Raw genomic sequence first — 21,303 nt, 5'->3', positions numbered from 1 at the left:
GAGCTGCTGTTAAGAACAAGGCAAAGAAGATGAAATTTAGTTAGCAAGGAAGTTTGTGCTTAAAAGGTTTTGGCCACAGATGCTAAACAGGATCCATTTTTCCATTTGAAGAAAAACATCCCTATTTCAATTGTGATGTTTGGAATTTCAGCTGAAACTACAAAAAGCCTTGGGTAAGGCATGATAGAAGTGGCGGATGGTCCTTGTGGAATCACTTGACCAAGTGTATCCTCCTGTCAGCCTAGATTGTCATTTGAGCGTATTGACCCGTCCCTGACGGAAAGTCTGTGGAAGCCAGAGGAGGAAGAACACGCTGCAGAGCTGCTGCAGAGCATTAACAAGAACAGAATTAAAAATGATCACTTCTGGGACTTCTCACACAACTTGGAAATGGTGTTCAATAAAAGAAAAGATAATTTGGGGCCACACTACCCGGAATGAACATCTGACATGCAGTCACTGGTCTGGATTTAGAAAACTGCTTCGATCCCCAGAGAGCAGATTGTTAATGAGTATTTTAAAGGACAAGATTGAAGTACCATGATAGAGTCGAAAAGGGTACTGGTTTCGAAGGGTTCCACTCTTGCTTACACTTCTGTAACAGCAAGTGGAACTGACTTTGAACAAGACACTTTACACCTTCCTGAGAAAATGTCCTTGTCTCCAGTACGGGAGGTGGGGACCACTAGATTAACTCTTTGGTCCACTCGACTCTCAAATCTGGGCCTTTATGATCATAATATTGAAAAGATTTAACAACAAGTGCAAGTAATGCTCACACTTTTTCCTACCTGAAATGAAAGTGAGGGAACCTGATTATAAAAGGTTACATGTTTGCTAACAATTAATGCATAATTTTTACAGCAATGCATGGATTTTATGTAGTTTAAGAGATCACTTATAACTTCCTGAATTTGATGTGCTCATTGGTGTCACCTCTTTCTCATTAAGTAGTAATTATCCAAGGTGGTCAAACCTCCAGTGTAAAAATAATCATCTTATAAAGAACAGACAACAAAAAAGGTGAAAAAAAGTGAATCTATTAAAACTTTTTCAAGCGTATACAAAAACTGAATAGTATAATACACTTCCATGTACCCCTCTCTCCCCTGGTAAACAACATTTTGCCACTCTGGGTTTACCTCTTTCCAGCCCCACCCCAATATACTTTTCTTCTGAAGCATTTTAAAGTAAATCTCAGATATGTTGCCATTTGCCCCCTAACTACTTGTCTTCATCTCTAACCAACAGAGATCTAAAAAAAAAAAAAACTCCCATGCCATTATTACACCTGAGAATATTAAAAAATAATTCCTTAATATCATCTAAATATTGGTAATACTAAAGACTGGTACCATCTAAAAAATTCTTTTTTTTCAGTTTTTGGCTTGAATCATCATTGAAACAAGGGCAGAGGTGAAACTGATTTTACTGAACTCATAATCCTTTGTCTTTTAAATATTTCTTTTAGATGCTAACATTCCTTACACACAATGTATCTGGAACACAGATAATGTGAAGGCCAGCTTCATCACTACTAAAATATTTCACAATTTGAAACGTCTGATTCTATGAATCAGACACAAATGTAGTTGAAGGCTGTGAACTGGGAATATATCAAGGAATTCTCATAGTTTTCTTAAATGCATAAACAATTTAGGCAACTTTGTGCGCTTTAAAGCTATTTTGTAAAGCTGTAAAACATTCCCAGGAAGAATACAGCTGACAAACCCCAGCAGCGTTTATTTTACCCACATAAAAGCTGAAGTTCCTGGACTGTAGAGCAGCCCGATAGCAAATGTAGCATTTTCAGTTGTAGCTTCATTCGCATCAATAAAGGGGCATCTGAGTGAACATGGCAACAATGAGGCCAGCTTTGTAAACGTGGCTAAGAGCCCTCAGCTCTCGTAGACTCGGACCTTTGGGAAGCAGGAAGGTGAACAGTTTCTCCATTCAGCCTGCATGAGGCCTTTCTGGTAACACACAGGCTCTGCTGTGACTCATAACTAGAAATACTGTTTTATAACACCAGTCTGTGTTTTGTAACAGACATCGAAACAAAAAAAAAACTATTTAGAAACCAAAACTAAGCCTGCATCTGGGCATTGGTATCAAGATCTCAAGATGTCAGAGTGGCTATTTAATCCAGATAAAGCAGGCAAGGCCCCTTTCCTTGGCAAGAAAGTGGAGGCTTCCTGCCTGCTGCACATGCCCACAGGAGGAGCAACCGTGAATTTAATTTTCTTAAAACAGAAGCATTTTCAGACTTGTGTTTTCCTGGACAGCTGCCTGGTGGCTGTAATACATAATAAGGGCGTGTAATTGACAGTAATGTGAATCACTCACTGAAATTCTGGCAAAAAAAAAAATACGGAGGTTTTTTTTCCAGGAAAAAATTAAGGAGCAGATTCATCCTGTCCGTTGAAACTAGCAATTACTTTACATTTCAGCTCATTAGCTACCTTTATATTAACAAATCACTGTCATTTGCACTATCAGCATGTAGGGAAAGAAGTAGAGTGGTTGCAGAATGCATGCAATCGGATGGGTTGGGTCAGGCCTAATCTGTAAAATGGCCAATTTAGATGGGTTACTTGATATAACATACACGAAATTCCTCTCCCAAGAGTGAGTTATAAGAGACTGTCCTCCCAATGATTTTCCCACTTGAAAAGCTACTATCCGCCAGGACCTCGTAATTAATATGGTAATACCCAGGGCAGACTGATCAAGCTGCCATTGATGTCCAGGCACAGCTTCAGAATTCCTTTCACAAGGGCTCAGACACAGGGATCTCCAAAATAATGGCTGGGGATTTTTCCCAGGTAGGAGTTGTTGGAACCATGGAAGCTTTTAGACCAGGTAAAGGATTTCTCCAATCTATTAATTCTCTTTGAATCAGGGAAAGAATGATCTGAATTAACTTCACTATCAACCTAAAAAGGCCCCTCTTTTCCAAGGCAGAGGCACGGAAACTAAACCCTGGCAAGCCATGAAGATTGAATTCCATTTAGATAAACCCTGACTCCAACTGAACACTACAGGTTCAGATATTTGTCTGAGCCTTCAGCGTTCGTGGAACTGGAAAGCCCCTGTTCAGATCTACAAGGTGCCTGGAGCGTCTGGTTCTGGAGGCAAGAGGGGTATTCTGCACTGTGAAAAATCTCAGAGACACATGAAGAAGAATTTGAGTCTTTAGAAATTCGGGTTTGGGATTGAGATGTATTTTGAACCAATGTGGAAAGCTTGGAAACACTTAGCTCCATCTTTCCATACATAACACTCCATGAAACAGTTTGGATTGATTTCCTCCTATGGGGATCACTCATTCTTAGAAGTAAAATTGAAATCAAATTTCACTAAATCAGAGGTTATGTCGAGATTTTGAGGAATGAAACTAAAATTCGTTCTGTACTTTATCACTATGTACTACTGAGCAGTTTTTTCTTCTGTGACAACAATTGGGCGATGGGATGATTGGCTTATGATGGTTTTCATCTTTGACAGCCACTACCTATCTCCAAGTTAACTCTGAGTTCATTTGTAAATAGTTGCTAACAGGCAAAATGAGGGTGGAGTCCCATAAACCACTACAAAGAGAGACTTATCCTGTACATAAATAGGCAAAACATTTCAGATACTGTATCTCAATTATCAGACAGTAGCACACTGTCGAAATCTGAAAAGTAACATGTAAAATGTATAACTCAGTTCTTTGCAGGCATTCTCTTTGTTCCTTTATGAATACATTTTACATAAGCCCAAAGAGTTGGAAATGTGTTATTTATTTTTATAATTGAGAAAAATGTGTTAACTCTCTGGAATGTCCATGTGTAGAAAAATAAAACATTATATGGGACTATACACACCTACGATTTATCGTGCGCATATCCAGGACCAGAAATTCTAAGGAAGAACCTTATTCAACGGAAAAAAAAGTTTTTTTCTTCAGCATTTGCAATTCTGGTATACCATTATGCTGAGGCCAGGCATAGATTTTATTATTTTAAATCCTAGCTAAGCAATAAAATGTGCGTCGTTTCAAATAAAGAAAACATGTTTTTCACAAAAGTTAAATTTAATGTCCATTTTGGTCCCCCTGTAGTGACACTGTGGTGGCCACCCAGATCCATCCCTTCAGGATTGAGGCCCTTATGCCCCCTGGGGCCTGGAGTGTTGACTGCTAATGGCTCACAGATGAGTCTGTTTCCTGAGCCTCCCCTTTAGCTAAAGGGAGCTGTCTTGCCCAAGATTATGTCCCTCTTGGGGGCAGCTGGCATTCAGCGGCTGGTTGATGCAGGGTAAAATATTCAGTCCCCTTGCCTCAAGGTGGGACATCTCTCAAGGGCTGTTCCTACTTCTGATCCCTCTGTGGCATCTGCTGAACTCAGGTTGCAACTGCATGACAGTTCAATTTCTCCTTCTACCCAATCCAGCTTCCTTTACCCCTTATAGGTGTTATTTCTAAGAAGACTCCCCGATCAACTTTCCTTTTTTCTTTTTTTCTTTTAAAGATTGGCACCTGAGCTAACAACTGTTGCCAATCTTTTTTTTTTTTTTTCTGCTTTATCTTCCCAAACCCCCGGTACATAGTTGTATATCTTAGTTGCAGGTCCTTCTAGTTGTGGGTTGTGGGACTCCGCCTCAACGTGGCCTGACGAGCGGCGCCATGTCCACGCCCAGGATCCGAACCCTGGGCCGCCGCAGCGGAGCGCGCGAACTTAACCACTCGGCCACGGAGCCGGCCCCCCCTCACCCCCCACCCCCGATCAACTTTCTGAATGCAAATCTTAGAGTCTTGGAGTCTATCCTCTGCGGAACCCGATCTAAGATATCCATTTATTTAAAGACTTCCCATACACACTTCAGTGGTGTGACAAGTTGGGAATAGATGATGAATTTTAGATGAGAATGTGGTAGAACTTCCCTTTATTCAGTGTATGGTAGGCTCAGTCTAGCCTTTATGCCAAGAGGGTTGGTTCCAGAAGTTTTCTAAGTCTGGCATTGCAAGGTGAGCCCACTTAATTATGCTCAGACAATATAAGAAACTTTATGATGAGGTTTTACTATTGTATTAATATGGATGAATTATGGACAGTATGTAGACCCTTTGGCCATATGCAGGATGTTAGAAGTTGGCTCTTCTGGGTTTCAGGGGCATGTTAACCCAACCCCCTAGAATTCTTTCTCGATCTCAAGGATAGAATGAAGAACTCACTGGCCATTAAGGAATAGCTTAAGCACTAGGAGAATCTGTGAGAATGGGGCCCATATTGGTCATTTTGTTCATTAGAAATCTAACTTAAGAGAAACACATCGATAGAATCTCAGGTAAAGTAATTTAGGGCAATAAAAACATATTCTTCTAAATGATACTGTCCCCCAGTGGCTCCCATAATGAAAATGAGAACATTTTCCTGTCTCTCAAGTCACCCCAATTATACTCAGGATTAGGTAACTTCCACAAATCAGGCCATGGAAAGTTCTTTGATTTAGAGATATCAGTCAGAACTCTTTTTTTTAGGGGAGTGGGATGGTGGTGTGTATGTATGTGTAACAGTTTTTCCTTTTCCAACCTGGAAAACCACAGTTTGAGCTGCCTTCTACGACAGTTTCTACTTTGCACTTTGCTGTGTGAAACTGCAGGACGAAATGAAGACAGCTCCCCTCACTGTGTTACGGACTCCCATTTGAGAAAGGAAAAGGATGCCAGAGGCTACAAGAGATGGTGTTTCTATCAAAAATCAACTTCAAAGCCCCAAATGATCTTCTTACTTCATCCTGTTCTTATTTGGCTTGCTAATAGATGCCTAATGAGAGAATTATTGTGAACCTGAGAAGACCAGGATTCAAATTTTATCTGAAGAGATGGACTTTACATCAGAGGCAGAGGACATTTATTCTCCTCTTATAACAATGCCAAGGTGCTCTTTGACCTTGGGAGAAAAAAGTCAGTGTTAAGATAGAATTGGTTAGGTCATCGCCTAAGGAGGCATAAAAGGCCACCAGGAAATAAATTAAAATTAAAATTAAAATAGATTCTTTTATTGGGTCAGATCTCATCCTCTCATTTATAAGCAAGGTTTCCACTCAAGGAACTGATACCGCAGGGGATAATTTGGCTCCTCTTGTTTTGACTCAAGAAAAGGTTACAAACAAAAGTAGAGAGGAAGCTTCACATAAAGCTTAAGAGATGGAGGCTTCCAAGGAAAATCAGACAGAAACCATGGGGTTATGTGCAGCTACTTAGGAATTGGATGACAGTTTGGAAATCGTTGGTCCCGCTAAGTTAAGGAAACATACTTACACACCAGACCAGACTAACAAAGCAATGCCATGGATTCTGAACTTGAAGAAATTAATGTCATTTCTTTCCAGAAGTTACCTTGAGATTCAGTAAGTAACCTACTGTCATCGGAGCCTCTACTTCTCAAATTGTTTAACATATCAGGATCACTTTTTCTTCCATAGACTGGACAGATACAAGGTATCTCCCTTGCTAGAATGCACCCTCCATTCTTGGAAAGACTGGCCAATTCTCTTCTCTAGTTGGTAGTTTGCTTGTTTGCAATTAAATAGATGCCAATGTTAACTGAAAATGCCTCTTTCCTTTTTACTCTGTAGATTTGAATATCTGGTTTACAAAATCTTGTATTGATAATGCACACAAATGGTACTTAAGAGATCACTCAGAAAAATGTCATCTTCTTCCCGTTTAGAACGATATACAAGTACTTGTAAACCTTCTGGATGAGAGTCTGACTTAAATCTTACAAACTGCTAAAGGAAACTTTAAAGTCATCAGTCCTACAACTGAGACTCAAAATACATACGGTAAATCGCCAGAAATCAAGAAGCCATTTGAGTTGTGGTATTGGTTTCCAAAATAATATAGTACAAATCTCACAATAGGGTTTAAAATAATAAATATCTGTTCTTTATAGCTGTCAACAATGAAAAGATTATTATTTTTCCCTAGACTCAAATGTGCAAGAAGAGTGTCCGGTCATAAAATCGTGTGTGTACATCCACACACACACATATACTTACTTAAAATCTATAGGTATTAATTGAGCACATAATAGATACCAATCACTCTGCTAAGCCCAAAGGATACAAAGATAATTAAAGCATATCTCGTGGAACAAAGTTACATAAAGAAGAACTATGCTATAATATATTTTCTGTACCGTCACCTTAACAATGTACCGTGGGGGCAGAGGACCTGCAGCAATGAACTCACCGAGGTGGGGCTGCCATGCCCTTTGTATGGCAGACGCTATTTGTGTTGGCCCATGGTGGAGCAGTAAGACTTCTACAGGTGCAGAAGTTGGTGAAGGACATTCTAGGATAAACAAGATACAGCAGATGCAAAGGCACTGAGGTAGGCCCATGCAGCGTCTTCTAGGAACTGGTCATTGAGGATGGCAAAACTGCCAGCATAGAAGTCAAGGAAAGAGCAGTGGAAAGATTAAGACCAGATTGTGAAGGGCCTTGAGTGACATACTAAGAAGTCTAGACTCTTCAGGCAACGGAAAGCCTTAGAAGGAGGTAGAATAAGAAGATCTGACTGACAGTGAAATTCCAAATCAGGCCATAGTTTTTCTCTTTCTTTTCTTTTGATTTGGAGGGGAGGGGGCAGGAACTGCTGAGTGTAAAGGTAGTATTTTCTAGTATACTTGGTCTCAGAGAACTGAATTTAGCCAAGGCATTTTCTTTGCACAACCTTAGCACACAATAATTCTTAGCACAACTAGCCAAGCTCTGATCTCTCCACTAAAAGATTCGCAATGGTCCCTCTTACTATTGGCGTTCTACTGTATTCACACAGCAAAGCAAAAGGAGTGCAAGCTGCATCTTGAGGACCCTGCTCTGCAGATTTACTGCCTGACAAGACTTAAAGTTAGGAAAACATTTCAAGCTGAATCTGTCACTAACAGCTTTATATGGTTTGTTGTTCCCTGAGTCCCCTGGCCACAGGAGACCAAGTCTCAAGCGGATGTTTCCAATGGTGAGCCTTACTGACTGCTTTATCATTCTTTATGTTAAATATACTGGCATAGTGAAGCCCTGTCGAGCCCCAAAGCCACCCTGATGATGAAGACGACAAAAATTGGATTTTTTTCCTAATTGCCTACATTTATTAAAGTCTTTGAATGTATACACATAGTGCATGGAGAGCAAAGAATGCAATACTAATTTTTTATTATTTGATTCCTCTTCACGATAGACCCTTGCGGCAGGAAAGTGGTTAATTTGCAGATAGGAGAAATCCAGGACCAAAGGGAAAAAATAATTGGAAATCATTGTTTTGATGGAGTCAGGGGCAGAGTTAGCAATAGCATTCCTTGGCCACGGCTCTCTGGGGATGCCTGACAGCCTTGTTCCCGTTGCAGACTTAAATGTCCTCAATCCATTTGGATCAATTCGATTCCTCAGCCCGAATGACAAGCTAAACTACCAATAATGCCTTGCACAGGGTTTTAAGTGACATAATCAACCGGAGAGGGACTCGTGTCAGTTAGACTTTGTCTCCTTAAAAATCAAGAGTAACAGTGGTAAGAGAGAAGTTTTTAACAAGGAGGAAAACCCTAGACAGTTGTCTCTAAGATTCTTCACCACAGCTTCAAGGACAACCAGGAAAAGAGCTGCTATTTGAGGCAACTTCATTATAAAATCATTTTTAATAAGCAATCTTAACAAAGAGAGGGAATACTCTTGTGGAGAAAGCCTCCAGGGACCCAGAGGCTGCCCAGTTAAGTTATTAGGAAGTTTCACACAAGGGACCAAACAGCTATTTCGTTGGCCTCAGGGGACAGAGTTTAGTTTTCACGTGTCCTCCAGAGGCACTGCTGTTATCCTGTCTACTAACAGCAGAGACTGGTAACAATCAATTATCCCGACTTGGTGAGGGAAAGTGAATTTTCAGTTTTGTCGACACAAAAAGACACTGTGTAAGAGAGACAGATAAATTAACCCAATATGGTTCATTACATACTGAAGACTTTTAGAAACGTGCGGCCAATGAAAAGACCTCCTCTGGACCTCAGCGTTCGTTAGTGAAACAATAGAAACTCATTCTTGGAAAATTAAGAAATACCAAGAAAGAGAAAAGGAAGTATACCCTCTTACTGTATGGTCCAGCTCTTTGCGGGAAATAATTCTTTGTGCTGATGAAAAAATAATAATCAATGCAGTTTACTTTGCCTGCCTAGGGGGTGAGCAGGGTTTGCAATGGGGGGGGTTCAAGTTTTTATAAAACTGTGTGTGAATGAGTTGAAAAGGGTCGGAAAGACATAGGCTCCTCATGTCATACAGCAGCCTCCGGCCAATTAGCTGCACGAATGAAAGAAAGCAGGAGAGCCATTAGCCACGCAATTCAAAGTGCATATGTATTTTTCAAGTTTCTCTGCTCATTTCATTCCTCTGATTTTAATGAAATGGCAAGAACTGGTCTTACAATTAGACCTTAAAGCCTGGAAGGTGGAGAAAAAGTGAAAAGCCTTTTTCTTTAATAATCAGAATAGCCTTCTCTTTTTGGATTAGATCTTTCCTGCTCAGAAAGCACTTTTTCTACACAGCTGATCAGAGGAAAGGCCAGAAAAGAACCTCTGTGACAGGAGAGGGACTTGGTCTGAGTTCAGAGACGGGACTGAAGTATGGCACCTCTGATTCATACAACACTCGCTAAATGGCAGTGGCAATAAAAGCATTGTTTACAGGTCACTGTATTGGTCACACACAGTCTGTGGCTCCACATCGGTTAGGAGATAAAGCCAAAACCTCCTCTCTATTCTTAATGTCCTCTCTTTGCCTTATTAATACTCTATTCTTGTCAGGTCTACACCATCCTCCCCCAAACCCTGCGCTGATCTATGATCACAGCTAATCCTCGCTACCTTTCCAGATCAAGCTCAGCTCACGGCTAGTGTTACCAACTCATTACAACAGCCCAACTTGACTCGAAGGCCTGCATTTTCCTGCCATTCTTTCACTCCTAAAAGTTCCTCAAGTGGCTCTATCCTTTCTCCTCAGATATGGACTAAAGGACTGGAGAGTGAGAATTATGAGTTAAACTTTCTATACTCTATTGTGTCTAACAGAGTGCTGGGCACAGAGAAGGGGTTAAAAATATCAAGCTAATAAAATTTTTCTGACTCCCAGATCTCTGCTTTTTCTAGAGTGTTGGCTATGGTCTGCTTTCCAGCCTTCCCTCCTTAGATCCTGGTATTACAGGTATATGGATTATCCGCCATATAATCTCCTCCCTCTCTCCTCCAAAAAGAAAATTTAAAATAAAAAGTTTATGGATTAAATCTCTTTCATTGAATCCAAACTTTAATCTTGCACCTTCTAGCATTTTCTGTTCCTTGATACGCCTTCTAATCATTATGCTTTGCTGTTAACTAAGACAATAGGAGCTGGAGTCCAGGTTTAGGAGATTAACAAAGGAACACGGGGAAAGAGCTATCACTCCTACAGAGGAAAAATGTTTACTCAGAGGTGGAAGTGAAGTGGGTGGAGAACATTCCACTGTGAGGAATCTGGGCAGTCATAGGAAAAAGGGTAATTGAATAGTTTGGAAATGAAAACCTTAGTTACCATCATGTGCAGATATGGACATCAATTGTAATCAAAAGGACCACGTGACTACAAAGACACGTTTAGTTCCTGGCAGTGTAGTTGATAAAGTTAGTGTAGAAAATTTCATGTAATTTATAAAGACAGTTATATAGACCAATAACTTTCTTCATATTTCAAACACGTTGGCACCTCTGCTTCTCCTAAGTTTTTATTCCTTTGGAAGCAGATCCCAATAAACGAGAAACTGATGTAACTGTAAATCCAATCCTAAATTTAGGGATGCTTGAGCATACTTAAAACCTAGATGTTTAATTCTCTTATGTATCCTTTTGAAATATATTTCAGTTCCCTAGGCATTCTTTTAGCTTTCTGGGGGTTTTTTTGTTTGCTTCTGGTTAGGTTTCAGGGAAACCACAGTATCCTGAACCATACTACCTCGCAGTGACAAAGAAAGTTATCCATGAGTTATCAAGTTGGTTTGACAAAAGAATAATGCACAGATTTATTATAAAAGTTGCTAGCGTCTGTTAAAGGCTTTGCTGCAGTGGACAATGGGTTCATGCTCTAAGAAACATACATTACAACTAGTGTAGGGAACATGACTATCTCAGGAGCAAAAGGAACTATTTGGAACTATTGTTTTATTACAGAATCAGTTGAGTTGTTTGAACAGTGATGTTCAATGGATGCCAGTTCTTTGGTGAGTTAGGTTAGATCGTTAAAAAAATTGGTAATGATCATTTTAAAATAAGAAGGCTATGTAGTTTCCAGTAGACCACCTTGTTTAAATGAATTTTTTCATATAGAGGAAATAACATCTCCCTTTCTTATGATTAGTTGGTTCGCCAAGCTTAGAAGCCTTTATAGGCAACATACTTGTAAAGTAAAAGAAAACCTGAGTCATCTGTAGCAATAACTATGTTATACTTGGCTTTCTTCCTACAGTTAGAGTGGAAGGACCACTCTACAGAATGAAGTTCTTCACTGTATAAATCCTCGCACCACCACATTCTAGCTAGTTGTAGGACCTTTGGCCTCAGTTTTCATCAGTAGAGTGGGGATAGTAGCAATCCCTGCCTCACAAGATTGTGGCAAAGATGAGACAAATGAACACTTCTGAAGAGCTCAGAAAAGCATCTAGCACTTAGTAAGTGCTCCATAACTATTACCTAATGTTGATATTGGAGATAAGAGTGTGGCACTTACGTGTATGTAAGGAGCCAGTGTATTCTATTTTGAGTCCTGGCTCTGCCCATTACCGGCTGGATGAGTTTGCAAGTGTTTTCACTTCTCCAAGTTAAGTTACTGATCTCGCAGATACATTTTCTTATTTAAAATGGGGGTTTGAGTAGTATAAAACTCAAGGAGCCCATGAGGTCAAATGAACTAACGCATGTAAGGCACTAAACATAATGCCTGGAATATTAGAATTGCTCAGTGTGTGGTAGTTCCGGCTACTACTGCTGCTGCCACTACAACTCTGGTCCTTCTATTCCTGTCGCCGTCATTATTATCATTATTGAACCAGAAGTAATGCAGACTTCTGTAGTAGACATCCAGTCTTTCTTTAAAGATCAACCTATTTATACATGAGTTTTATTAAATAGGTAATAAATCTACCAAGGACACACCAGTACCTAGTAGGCCAGGCGTTTTTGTTTTCTCCCTAGTAGTGATCATGGGTTTTAAAGAGCCGTTCATCATCTCACTACACCCTTTTGAACCTACGTTATGAAATGGGAACGCAAGTACTTTTTGGCCAAATTCAATTCATGAATCTGAGGTCTACGAGCAGAGCAAAGTTGAATCAACTGGATGCGCTGATGGAAACACTTAACTACATATCCCGTTTTTTTTTTTTAATGGAATTCACAGATCCCTACCATGAACTCTGGGTTTAAGACTATGCAAATCTTCTACCTTGGAAGAACTGACTGGCAGGCCAAGTGCGGTCCATTTATATCTTAATATGATGAGACGGAGAAATCCTGTTAAGCCCAGGAGGCCTTGGCTCTCGTTCTGCAGGCTGAGTCTAACAGGGCAAACGTTTTCAGACAGTATGGGGAATTTTTACTTCCTTGGACTGGTTGACCTTGAAGGCACTCAATAGGTGTTACTCTGGGTGAGAATGGGTGGAGAGGAGCCACAGGGACAGTTTTTAGCACCCAGGGTTAAATTGTTACCTTTCCCTTCATTGCTCTTGTATGCTTAGGTCACAGGATCAGAATCCTGGATGATCTAATTGTTTTCTCCTCTCTCACACTTTCAGCATGGTCTGCTTCCAAGTTACGAGCTGAATCTTCTGGAAATGGTACACTTGGCATTTGTGTTTTCAGTGACCACGTCCCCACTCTCCCTAGTCACCCCTTTTAACCTAGTCTGTAAGCTCCTTGAGGGCAAAGAACCTGTCAGCACATAGTAGGTCCTCAATAAATAGTTGTCCATTGATTAGCCCTCTAAGAGGGCAGCACCTGTATTTTGGTCATGTCCCATCGTTGTCAGGCGTAATGTCTGGGATGGCCAAGAGCCTTAGCAAGCTGAGAAATGAATCCTCTGGCTACTTTGTGAGCGCTGGGTTATCCCTTTTCCTGACTGTTTGTCAATGGGTAGACAGGATCTGGATGAGAGCCTACTAAAAGAACTTCAGTGTGGCTTCTTCTCAGGTCTGTCCCAATGAAACACCGAGCCGGCAACTGAAATTGTAATTGCCGTGAGTCACACCATGAGTCACACGCGTTGCCACGGCAACCTATTAACTTTATAACCAAAGCACCTTCCATTAGCTTTGCCAAGAACGGTTCCTGAGTTTTCCTGGACTGTGAAAATAACGTGGGGGAGCCCCAAGGTTGGGGTTGCTAAGAATCTACAACCAAAAAGAATGGCCTCAAGGAAAGGAAAAGAAAACAAGAAAATAAGGTTATTCTAGTTCTTGGACCTCCTGAGCAAATGGCAACAATTGTGACAAATTGTTGGGTTGGTTTTGTGGTATCAACAAATGCCTAAGGAGAGGAGGTTGAGGCCTCAAAACTAATTTTCTCTAAGTCAAATTCAAAGCCATGTCTCCAGGGGTGAAAAGTGAATACATTAACCTATTCCACTTTAAATGATTGCAATAAACACTTTTTTTTCCCTTACAGATACAAAGGATTATTTGTCAAAGAAATATTCTGATTTGTACTAAAGTATTTTTACTATTGAGAACTAAAATCTCTTTATAAATAATATAGTACTTTAATTTTATATTTTAGGTATTAGCCTGCAGCAACCAAGCATTTGAAAATGTACTAAATTACCTTTTAATAGCTATTCGTGTTAAAATTAAAATATTTTGGAAGGTTCAGAAGCATATTTTGTTATTTATTAGGGAAAACTGACATTAAATTAGATTGAACTGAGGCATTTTCCTGACTGCTTACTGAGTAACCTGCAATTTAAGTATGTTTCTAAGTGCCTGTTCCTGAGGGTGGAAGAAAGAGAGTAAAACAGTCTTAAACAGGAAGAATAAAGAATATAAACAAGGATGAGAAGAGGAGGAAGCGACAATGGTCTGTTGCCTCTCAAAGCAATCCCAGGGGCCTACCAGGTATCTTTTGGGTCTGCTTTGTAGTAGCTGCCTGATGTATTCCCCAAGGTTGTAACTCTAAGATGTTAAATTTCCCAGGAGCTGGAAAGAGCTAAGATGATCTGTTGCATTTTTCACCTCCGTATTTGTTATCTTCTAACATTTTAGTGAATGCAGAACTATCCAAATAGAATCAGATGAAGAAGTCAGGAGCAAATGAACAGTTGTCCTTGGCAAATAATAAAAACCAAGACAGCAGCCGATTCCAAGAAAAAGATATTTATCCGCATGGTACTATTTCAGCAGGAAAGAGACCAGAACAAACTTGTGAAACACCAAAGCAAAAGCGATCTTGAAAGTGTCCAACCAAATGCAGGTGCTAGATAGTCACCACAAAAATGAAATCGAAATTCTACACCACAGTGTAAAATTTCTCTAGTAGGTCCCTATCCCACAAGCCAAAACTCCCTTTTATGTTCACACACCAAAAACCAATGGCAGCATTTCCTATGAGCAATTGAAGAACATCACAAATAGAAGAACTCCTTGACCAGTTTGGTCATGATGACTTTGTACCAGAGGCCCCAAAGCGTTACCTTCCCCCACTGGCCAAGTGAAGTTCATGACAAAGGCGCCCTTCTCAGGAACTCAGGAGAATCTGAGTTCTCCCAAGACCACGCTTATGGAGTCCTCTGAATCAACAATTAGTATTCTTTTCCTGGGAATTTCTGGCTCAAATCACCCAAAACATTTTTTTTTTTTTTAACAGAAGCAATACCTATGCTTTCTAGATAACAAGGTGGCCTAAAATGTTATCGGATGTCACAATGATTCAGGTTCATTTTGTATTTCTCGCACCTCTGACTGGTGTACCTGTGAGCTGACACTGCGGTCTGATAATATATTCTGCAACTGTACATGTTAATTTGTAAGTTGAACGATCTCTCAGTGAGGGCAGTTAGGAAACCCAGATTGAAACTGCTAATAGGGGGTGACTTCAGCTGTCAATGATTATGTAGTCAAGTCTTGACCAAGGTTTCCAGAACTCTGGCTAAATATGGAAGTCTGGAGACAGTACAAAGATGAATTCATACACTTCACTGATAGCGAAACTTTTTGAAGAACAGATGTCAAAATGATTTAAGAGGAGTTGGAATTTAATATCTTAAGAAAACTTATAGGCAAGTTAGGACAGTTCAGTTTTCAAGAAAAATCCGACAGATGCTAAAGAAGAAGTCATTTGGGTGACTGTTATTAGAGAAAGAACTGATTGATTTTCTTCTTCCTCACAAGTCATGGGCCCTGTAGAGATGCTAAGATAAGAAATGTGATGGGCTGTCTGCTGAGTTGGGTGACAAAAACAATCTCCATGTGCAAGTGGCACAGGAGACTTTCACTAACGTGCAACTTGGACAATTCAATTTCTCCTTGGCATGTGCAAAGTTCTGTGTCAACTCTCTAGTCAGGTGCTATTCTTTCCATCTTGTCATTGGCCCAGTTTGGGCCCTCTCGCCCAAATCATGAAAGTAAATATCAATAAAAAACCCAGATGATTTCTGATTTAAGTCTTTCTGTCAATTAATATCTGAATTACATTAAGGGAGCTTTATTTTAAGTCTTTCTACATTTATTTTCTACTTAAGGCCTAAGAATTTTCCTGCTGATTTTCATAGTTAGGCAATCAAAATCCACCCATTCAGGTTATGTCTTGATTTTGTTTTAAAGCAGGTATGGCTGATGAAGTTAGTTAAACCTTTGCTGCAAGGCCAACTTGGTTACCTTGCCTCTTACTGGAACATCTGTTCTTCCTCACTAGCCACCACTCTCATGCTGTCACCTAAATTCTTCCACGAATTTAAATCCAACCACTGGTTATTGTTTCTGTAATAGGCCATTGAAATTATGCTCAGGGATGATAATTCCTTGAAGGTCCTTATGGATGGATGGTCTATCTATGAACTAATATCTATGGTCTCTCTCTTATTAGTTGAGGATACTCTTTGTATCCAACGAACTTGAACTAGTGGTTTTGTCCACTTATCCAAGAGCCAAGTCATAATGCACATAGCGGCTTTCTGTATTTTGCCAGGTGGCCAGGAGTCCATACCCCAAACCACCATAAACAGTAGGCACAATCATCCGCCCCTGTCCAGGAGAGGCCCAGGACTGAGCTAGCAGAAAGACTGAATTACTTACCACCTCTAGAGTGGGTCCCTCCAGGCCAGGGACGAGCTCATGGGCAAGGCTGTGCAAGGAAGCGCTCTGTACCATGCCTGCCCTGCGGATATACAGAGGACTTCAGTCTCCTGCACTGTCAATCTCTCAGTCATCATGAGCTCAATTATGCACCGACAACAGCAAGAACAACAACAACAACGACGACAAAACAACCCCCAAAAAGCTAAGGGCCACAGACTACCCTGATGGAGGACAGCCAACGGGAGCTGTGCATTGAGAGATGGAGGTGCTGTTCTGATCATGTGTCCGTCATGGGCCTGACCTTTTCATCTTTCCTCAAACAAACATTCTGTTGAAGCCCATGGGAGAGCCACGTGGAGAGAATGCAGGACAGGGCCCTAAAAGTCAGGCAAACATCGAATTTGGTGGGGCTTTTTGCTTTTTTGTTTGCTACAAATACAGATAGACAGACAGACAAACCCAAGAGCAGATTTCAAGAATCAACTGAGGCACAAGATAAACTACTTTGATGTTACACAGATTTTTCCCCCCAAATGTTTCACATGAAATCAAAAAATTTTAAAACCATAATTAGGAAAAATTTGGGGACACGTCTTTGTTGGCCCTAAATTGTGCCATAAGTATCTCCACTGCTTGCCTTAGAAGGATGCCCAAACACATCTCATAGGTAGCACAAATCTGTGGTCTAAAATAGTTATCAAATTCTAATGACACTATTAATTCAAAGTCTGAATATGCTGGTCAAGTACAGTGAAAGTTGACTGTCTGCATCAATGACGTATTGGTTTTATCCTGAGGTTCAAGGCACAGTCAAACATCATTGCTCAGATTGCAAATCACAACACTTTACATTGACGTGAGTTTGTAAACTTATGGTATAGTTTGAATGAAGGCAATTGATGAAAGCAGTTGAACCTGAGAAGTGGGAATGAATACAGAGTATAAATCCAGCACACATTTCCACATCAAACTACCGTAAAATGCCATTTACCAGGGCCCTCATAGGCCACACTCATGGTCGAGTAACAGCGCCTATTTCCCAGTCAATATCTCTGCTCCACAGACACAAGTACAAAACAGCCTAAACCATGAACTAATGGTGAGGAAAAGGAGACCAAAGTTTAAAAGAAATCAAGGTGATGTTTCCTAGAAACATACCAACTTTTCTAAGAAGGATCCAGAGTAAGCGTTATGAGTAAGTAATTAATTGATCCTCCTGGCTAGATTTTATGATTTTTCTAAAGATTAATGGCTTGAACCACTAGAATTCATCAGAATATGTCTAGACTCTCTTTAACACACACTCAGTACAAACAGGAGGAGATGTACCATTGCCGACCACTACAGGTAGAAAAGTCTGACCTCTGTTGACCATGGATCACAGCTGAAACATTAGTTTATACTTTGAAGGGTCACAGCAGCCAGACATATGCGAATTCCAGCTCTTCAGAAAACTTTGGACAAAAAAAAAATGCATTACTTACATGTATGTGTCTTCTTCGTTACTGAGATACCTAGAAGAGAAGAAATAATGACAAAGGTAAGAAAGTGTCCTGTGTGCTTCTTGGAATGTACATTATTCACAGTGTATTTAGGAAGGCATTTTGTTAGATGGTGATGTAGAGACAAGGTTAGTCTTAATCTTACATGGCAGTGTCACTGGACCTGCCCCAGAGTAATGCAACCATGAAGGATGGGGAGAGTGAGCATCACCTACTGGTTTTAAGAGGTTCTGTGGTAAAAAGAAGCAGCACGAACAGTAATTAAACAGAGTGAGAGAAGACTCTCATTTGTTATTTTAAATAGAGGAGAAGATCATGTTTATAGGCAGAGTGAGGGAGATTTAAGGCACAAGAGAATGATGCCAACCTACTCAGACAAGAGTGAGCTGAGCAACAGAGCAATTAATTTGCCATGGCCATTGATTCTGTGTTTACTTTTTAATGAAATGACTCTTCCTGCTCACATGAAGCATAGCTTTTAATGGGGAGGGAAATAGCCACAAAATGTACATATCTGTCTGTCCTCATTAAGGTCAGAAGGGGAGTGACTGCTACTTCTCTCTAAATGGCACCAAAATGAACACAAATTGTAGGCAACCATGAGGGATTCATGAGTCAGCACCCCTGATGTTTCCAGGATGACTTACAGAGAGCAGGTGACGAATGGAACTAAGCAAGGTTTGGCACGTAAGTCCATAGAAAGATGATGTGAATACATGCTTCCATTCAAACAGCGTACTATCTCTGCTTCAGAAGTACTCCATTTTGAGCTCTTTATGTTTTGTTCTTCTTGGGGGACATTCTTGAGACTAAATAGGCTCAAAGTAATAAAGCTCTTGAAAACATTTAGCTTGTGACTAAGAACTGTGGTAAACCTTGAAACTTTTTTTCTTTTAGAGAAACTACTGAGAGAACTATTTAACCCTCCTCTGGAAAGTAAAAGTTGTTGAAAAATTTGGCACCCACATCAGACCTATTACTTAGCTATGGAACATATCGTACAGGGAAGAAATCCGTTATGAAAATCCATGGTAGACATTAAAAAAAAAAAAAGGTTAGTTCCAAAGTTGTATGCCAAGACCAAAATCACACACTTGCTCCCCCTACAATTTTCCAAAGGACTTATTTAGGAAAGCTGAAATTACATAGCCCAACTCAAATTCTTTTTTTTTTTTCCTTTTTATTGAGGAAAACTAAACTATTGTTTTTCACCATGTTTGAGTTGGCTTCGCAAAGTGAAGTTAGAATCTTCTGCTAAATGCCTTGAAGGCTCTCATAGGGGAACTACAAAAGTATTCTAGAATTTTTTGAAATCAGCTTTATCATGGGAAGGAAACTTCCCCCAACAGCAAGAGTGAGTAAAGTTTAAAATCTGAATACAATTTGCAACTCTAGCACATGACACCAACACCAATAAATTGATACATTAGTGCTCTTTCAGCATTATGAGAACTATACGTGTACTTTCCTTAGGAAATAATACTTTCTGTAAAATCACTTTGAAGAGAAAGTGCTTATGCTGTCACTCCTGATTATTCAGGATCTCCACACAATTGGATTTAACACAGCCCAAAACAGACCTATCTATATTCGCTGAGTGTGGAACTCTTTTCTCCTGACATCCAAAGGCCTGATGAAAATACCACTGCTTTGACTTTTCTGCTTAAATTTATTATACAGCGTGAGACAGTGTTCTCATCAAATATTGTCATGATGATTACATTGATAATAGATTTTGAAAATCTTTCCAAGAAGCCTGCCTGACCTTTGAGATCACAGGAGCACAGAGCTAAAACCTCTTGTAGCTGTCTCCAGGAGAAAGCATGGGCGGCAGCAGCACAAACTCAGGGCCTCAATTTTGTTTAACGCCAATTAGTGATCAATATAAGTAACTAGGGGATAGATCTATGTAAGAGTTGCCAGATTTAGTAGATAAAATACAGGAGGCCCAGTTAAATTTGAATTTCGGATATTAATTTTTTGTATATTTAATCCTCCTGTATTTTGTCCGGCAACTCTAACATGTACAAACACAATGTAAATTATATCTACTACATATAAATATATCAATAAATTATAAACACACTTTTATGGAGAAAGGCTTAAAAAACACATGCCTCTCATGAAAGCAATGTATTTTTGAAAAGTATATTATAAGTCCTAATTATACAGACAGGACTGTGCATAATATTTAATTTTTTTTTTTTTTTACTTAATAGCCATTATGAAGACAAAATTCTGTTTCCCAAGAAAAAGCAAGCAAACGAAAACAATATGAACATAAAAAAGACAAATTTAATGGAATGACTGGAAAATTTATTGGAATGCCCTTCCGCCTTCTCTCCTGAAAAATAACAATTATGATCCCGCTAACATCGTGCATTTGTGTGCCTCCTTTCTCTGCAGAAGCTCTAGTACTGCCTGGCAACGGACTCCCAAGAAGCGTACAAAAAGCAGAAAACATCCTTCTCACTTCACAGATGGGCCAACCGAGGCTCAGAGGAGTTTAATCAGCACAATAAAAAGTTTTCAGTGAAAGGTTAATGTCGGACCGGTAGTGTGTCCACAGTACGTATTTAAAAACCCTGGGACAGATAGAGCCTCTCAAAAGAGTAGATATTCAAAAAAAGATTTACTTACTCCCTGGAGCATACCACTCAGCACTCAGCTCCCTAAGTAAGTGAAACCTACAGGGCCCTGTCCCCCAGCCTCATTTAAACCAGGAAGCCCCCAGGGCTTGGGTGAAAGAGATGGACAGAGAGGCCTGTGTGCCCTGGTTTGTGACCAGCAGCCATTTCTTCACCCATAAATGGTGGTGGGAGGGGGAGAGGGTCTTCTCTTTCCTTTTTCTTCTCATTTCTCCAGAGGATGCAGGACACCTGTCTTTCTCGTCATGGAGTTCCTCTTCAATGAGATCTCAGCAGTCACACGTTGTCCACTTTTGTCCTTAAGTGGAAGGGGAAAGACTTATCCAAATCTAATGCTACCAGTAGCAGCAGCTCTGAATTAAGAATTTTCAGAGAAGTGAGTTTTCTAAAGATAAATTATGATGAGTATTTAGGAGGCAAATAACTCTAATTCTGCCTAGAAGCAGAAAAGAGTAAACTTTCTAAAGGCAGCTCTTAAGATAACTGGATTTGGAGCCAAGCTGACCTGAGCTTGCATTCTTAGTCCATCCACTTTCCCGCCTCTTGGCTGAGAGACCCTTGAGCAAGTGACGCAAGTTCTCTGGGCCTGAATTTCCTAGTCTTTACAATTGTATACAATCATAATACTGAAAAGGCTGCTGTGCAAACTAAAATGAAAGAAGGATGTGTAAGTAATGTGTAATAAAGAGCTTTACAAGTTGGGAAGTGTGATTTAAAGGTTAATTATTTACTTTGACACAGGGTGGGCAGCCCACACAGCCCACAGTCTTATTTTAACAAAGTTGAACTGGAATGTTCTACTGAAAGC

The 21,303-nt window shown here is 40.0% G+C and overlaps 1 protein-coding gene across 3 annotated transcripts in view; it reads right to left on the bottom strand.

Moving 5' to 3' along the window:
- Positions 1-21,303, bottom strand: part of RORA (RAR related orphan receptor A) — a 692,777-nt gene that overhangs the window by 160,472 nt on the left and 511,002 nt on the right. For all 3 annotated transcript variants that reach the window (XM_070500575.1, XM_044764779.2, XM_070500574.1), the window contains one exon: positions 17,830-17,859. In XM_070500575.1, the coding sequence (XP_070356676.1) occupies positions 17,830-17,859 (30 nt within the window). The remainder of the gene's footprint in view (positions 1-17,829; positions 17,860-21,303) is intronic.

This window comes from Equus asinus, chromosome 2 (genome assembly GCF_041296235.1).
Source record: "Equus asinus isolate D_3611 breed Donkey chromosome 2, EquAss-T2T_v2, whole genome shotgun sequence".
Taxonomy (NCBI): Eukaryota; Metazoa; Chordata; class Mammalia; order Perissodactyla; family Equidae; genus Equus; species Equus asinus.
This window is presented reverse-complemented; position numbering and strand designations above follow the sequence as displayed.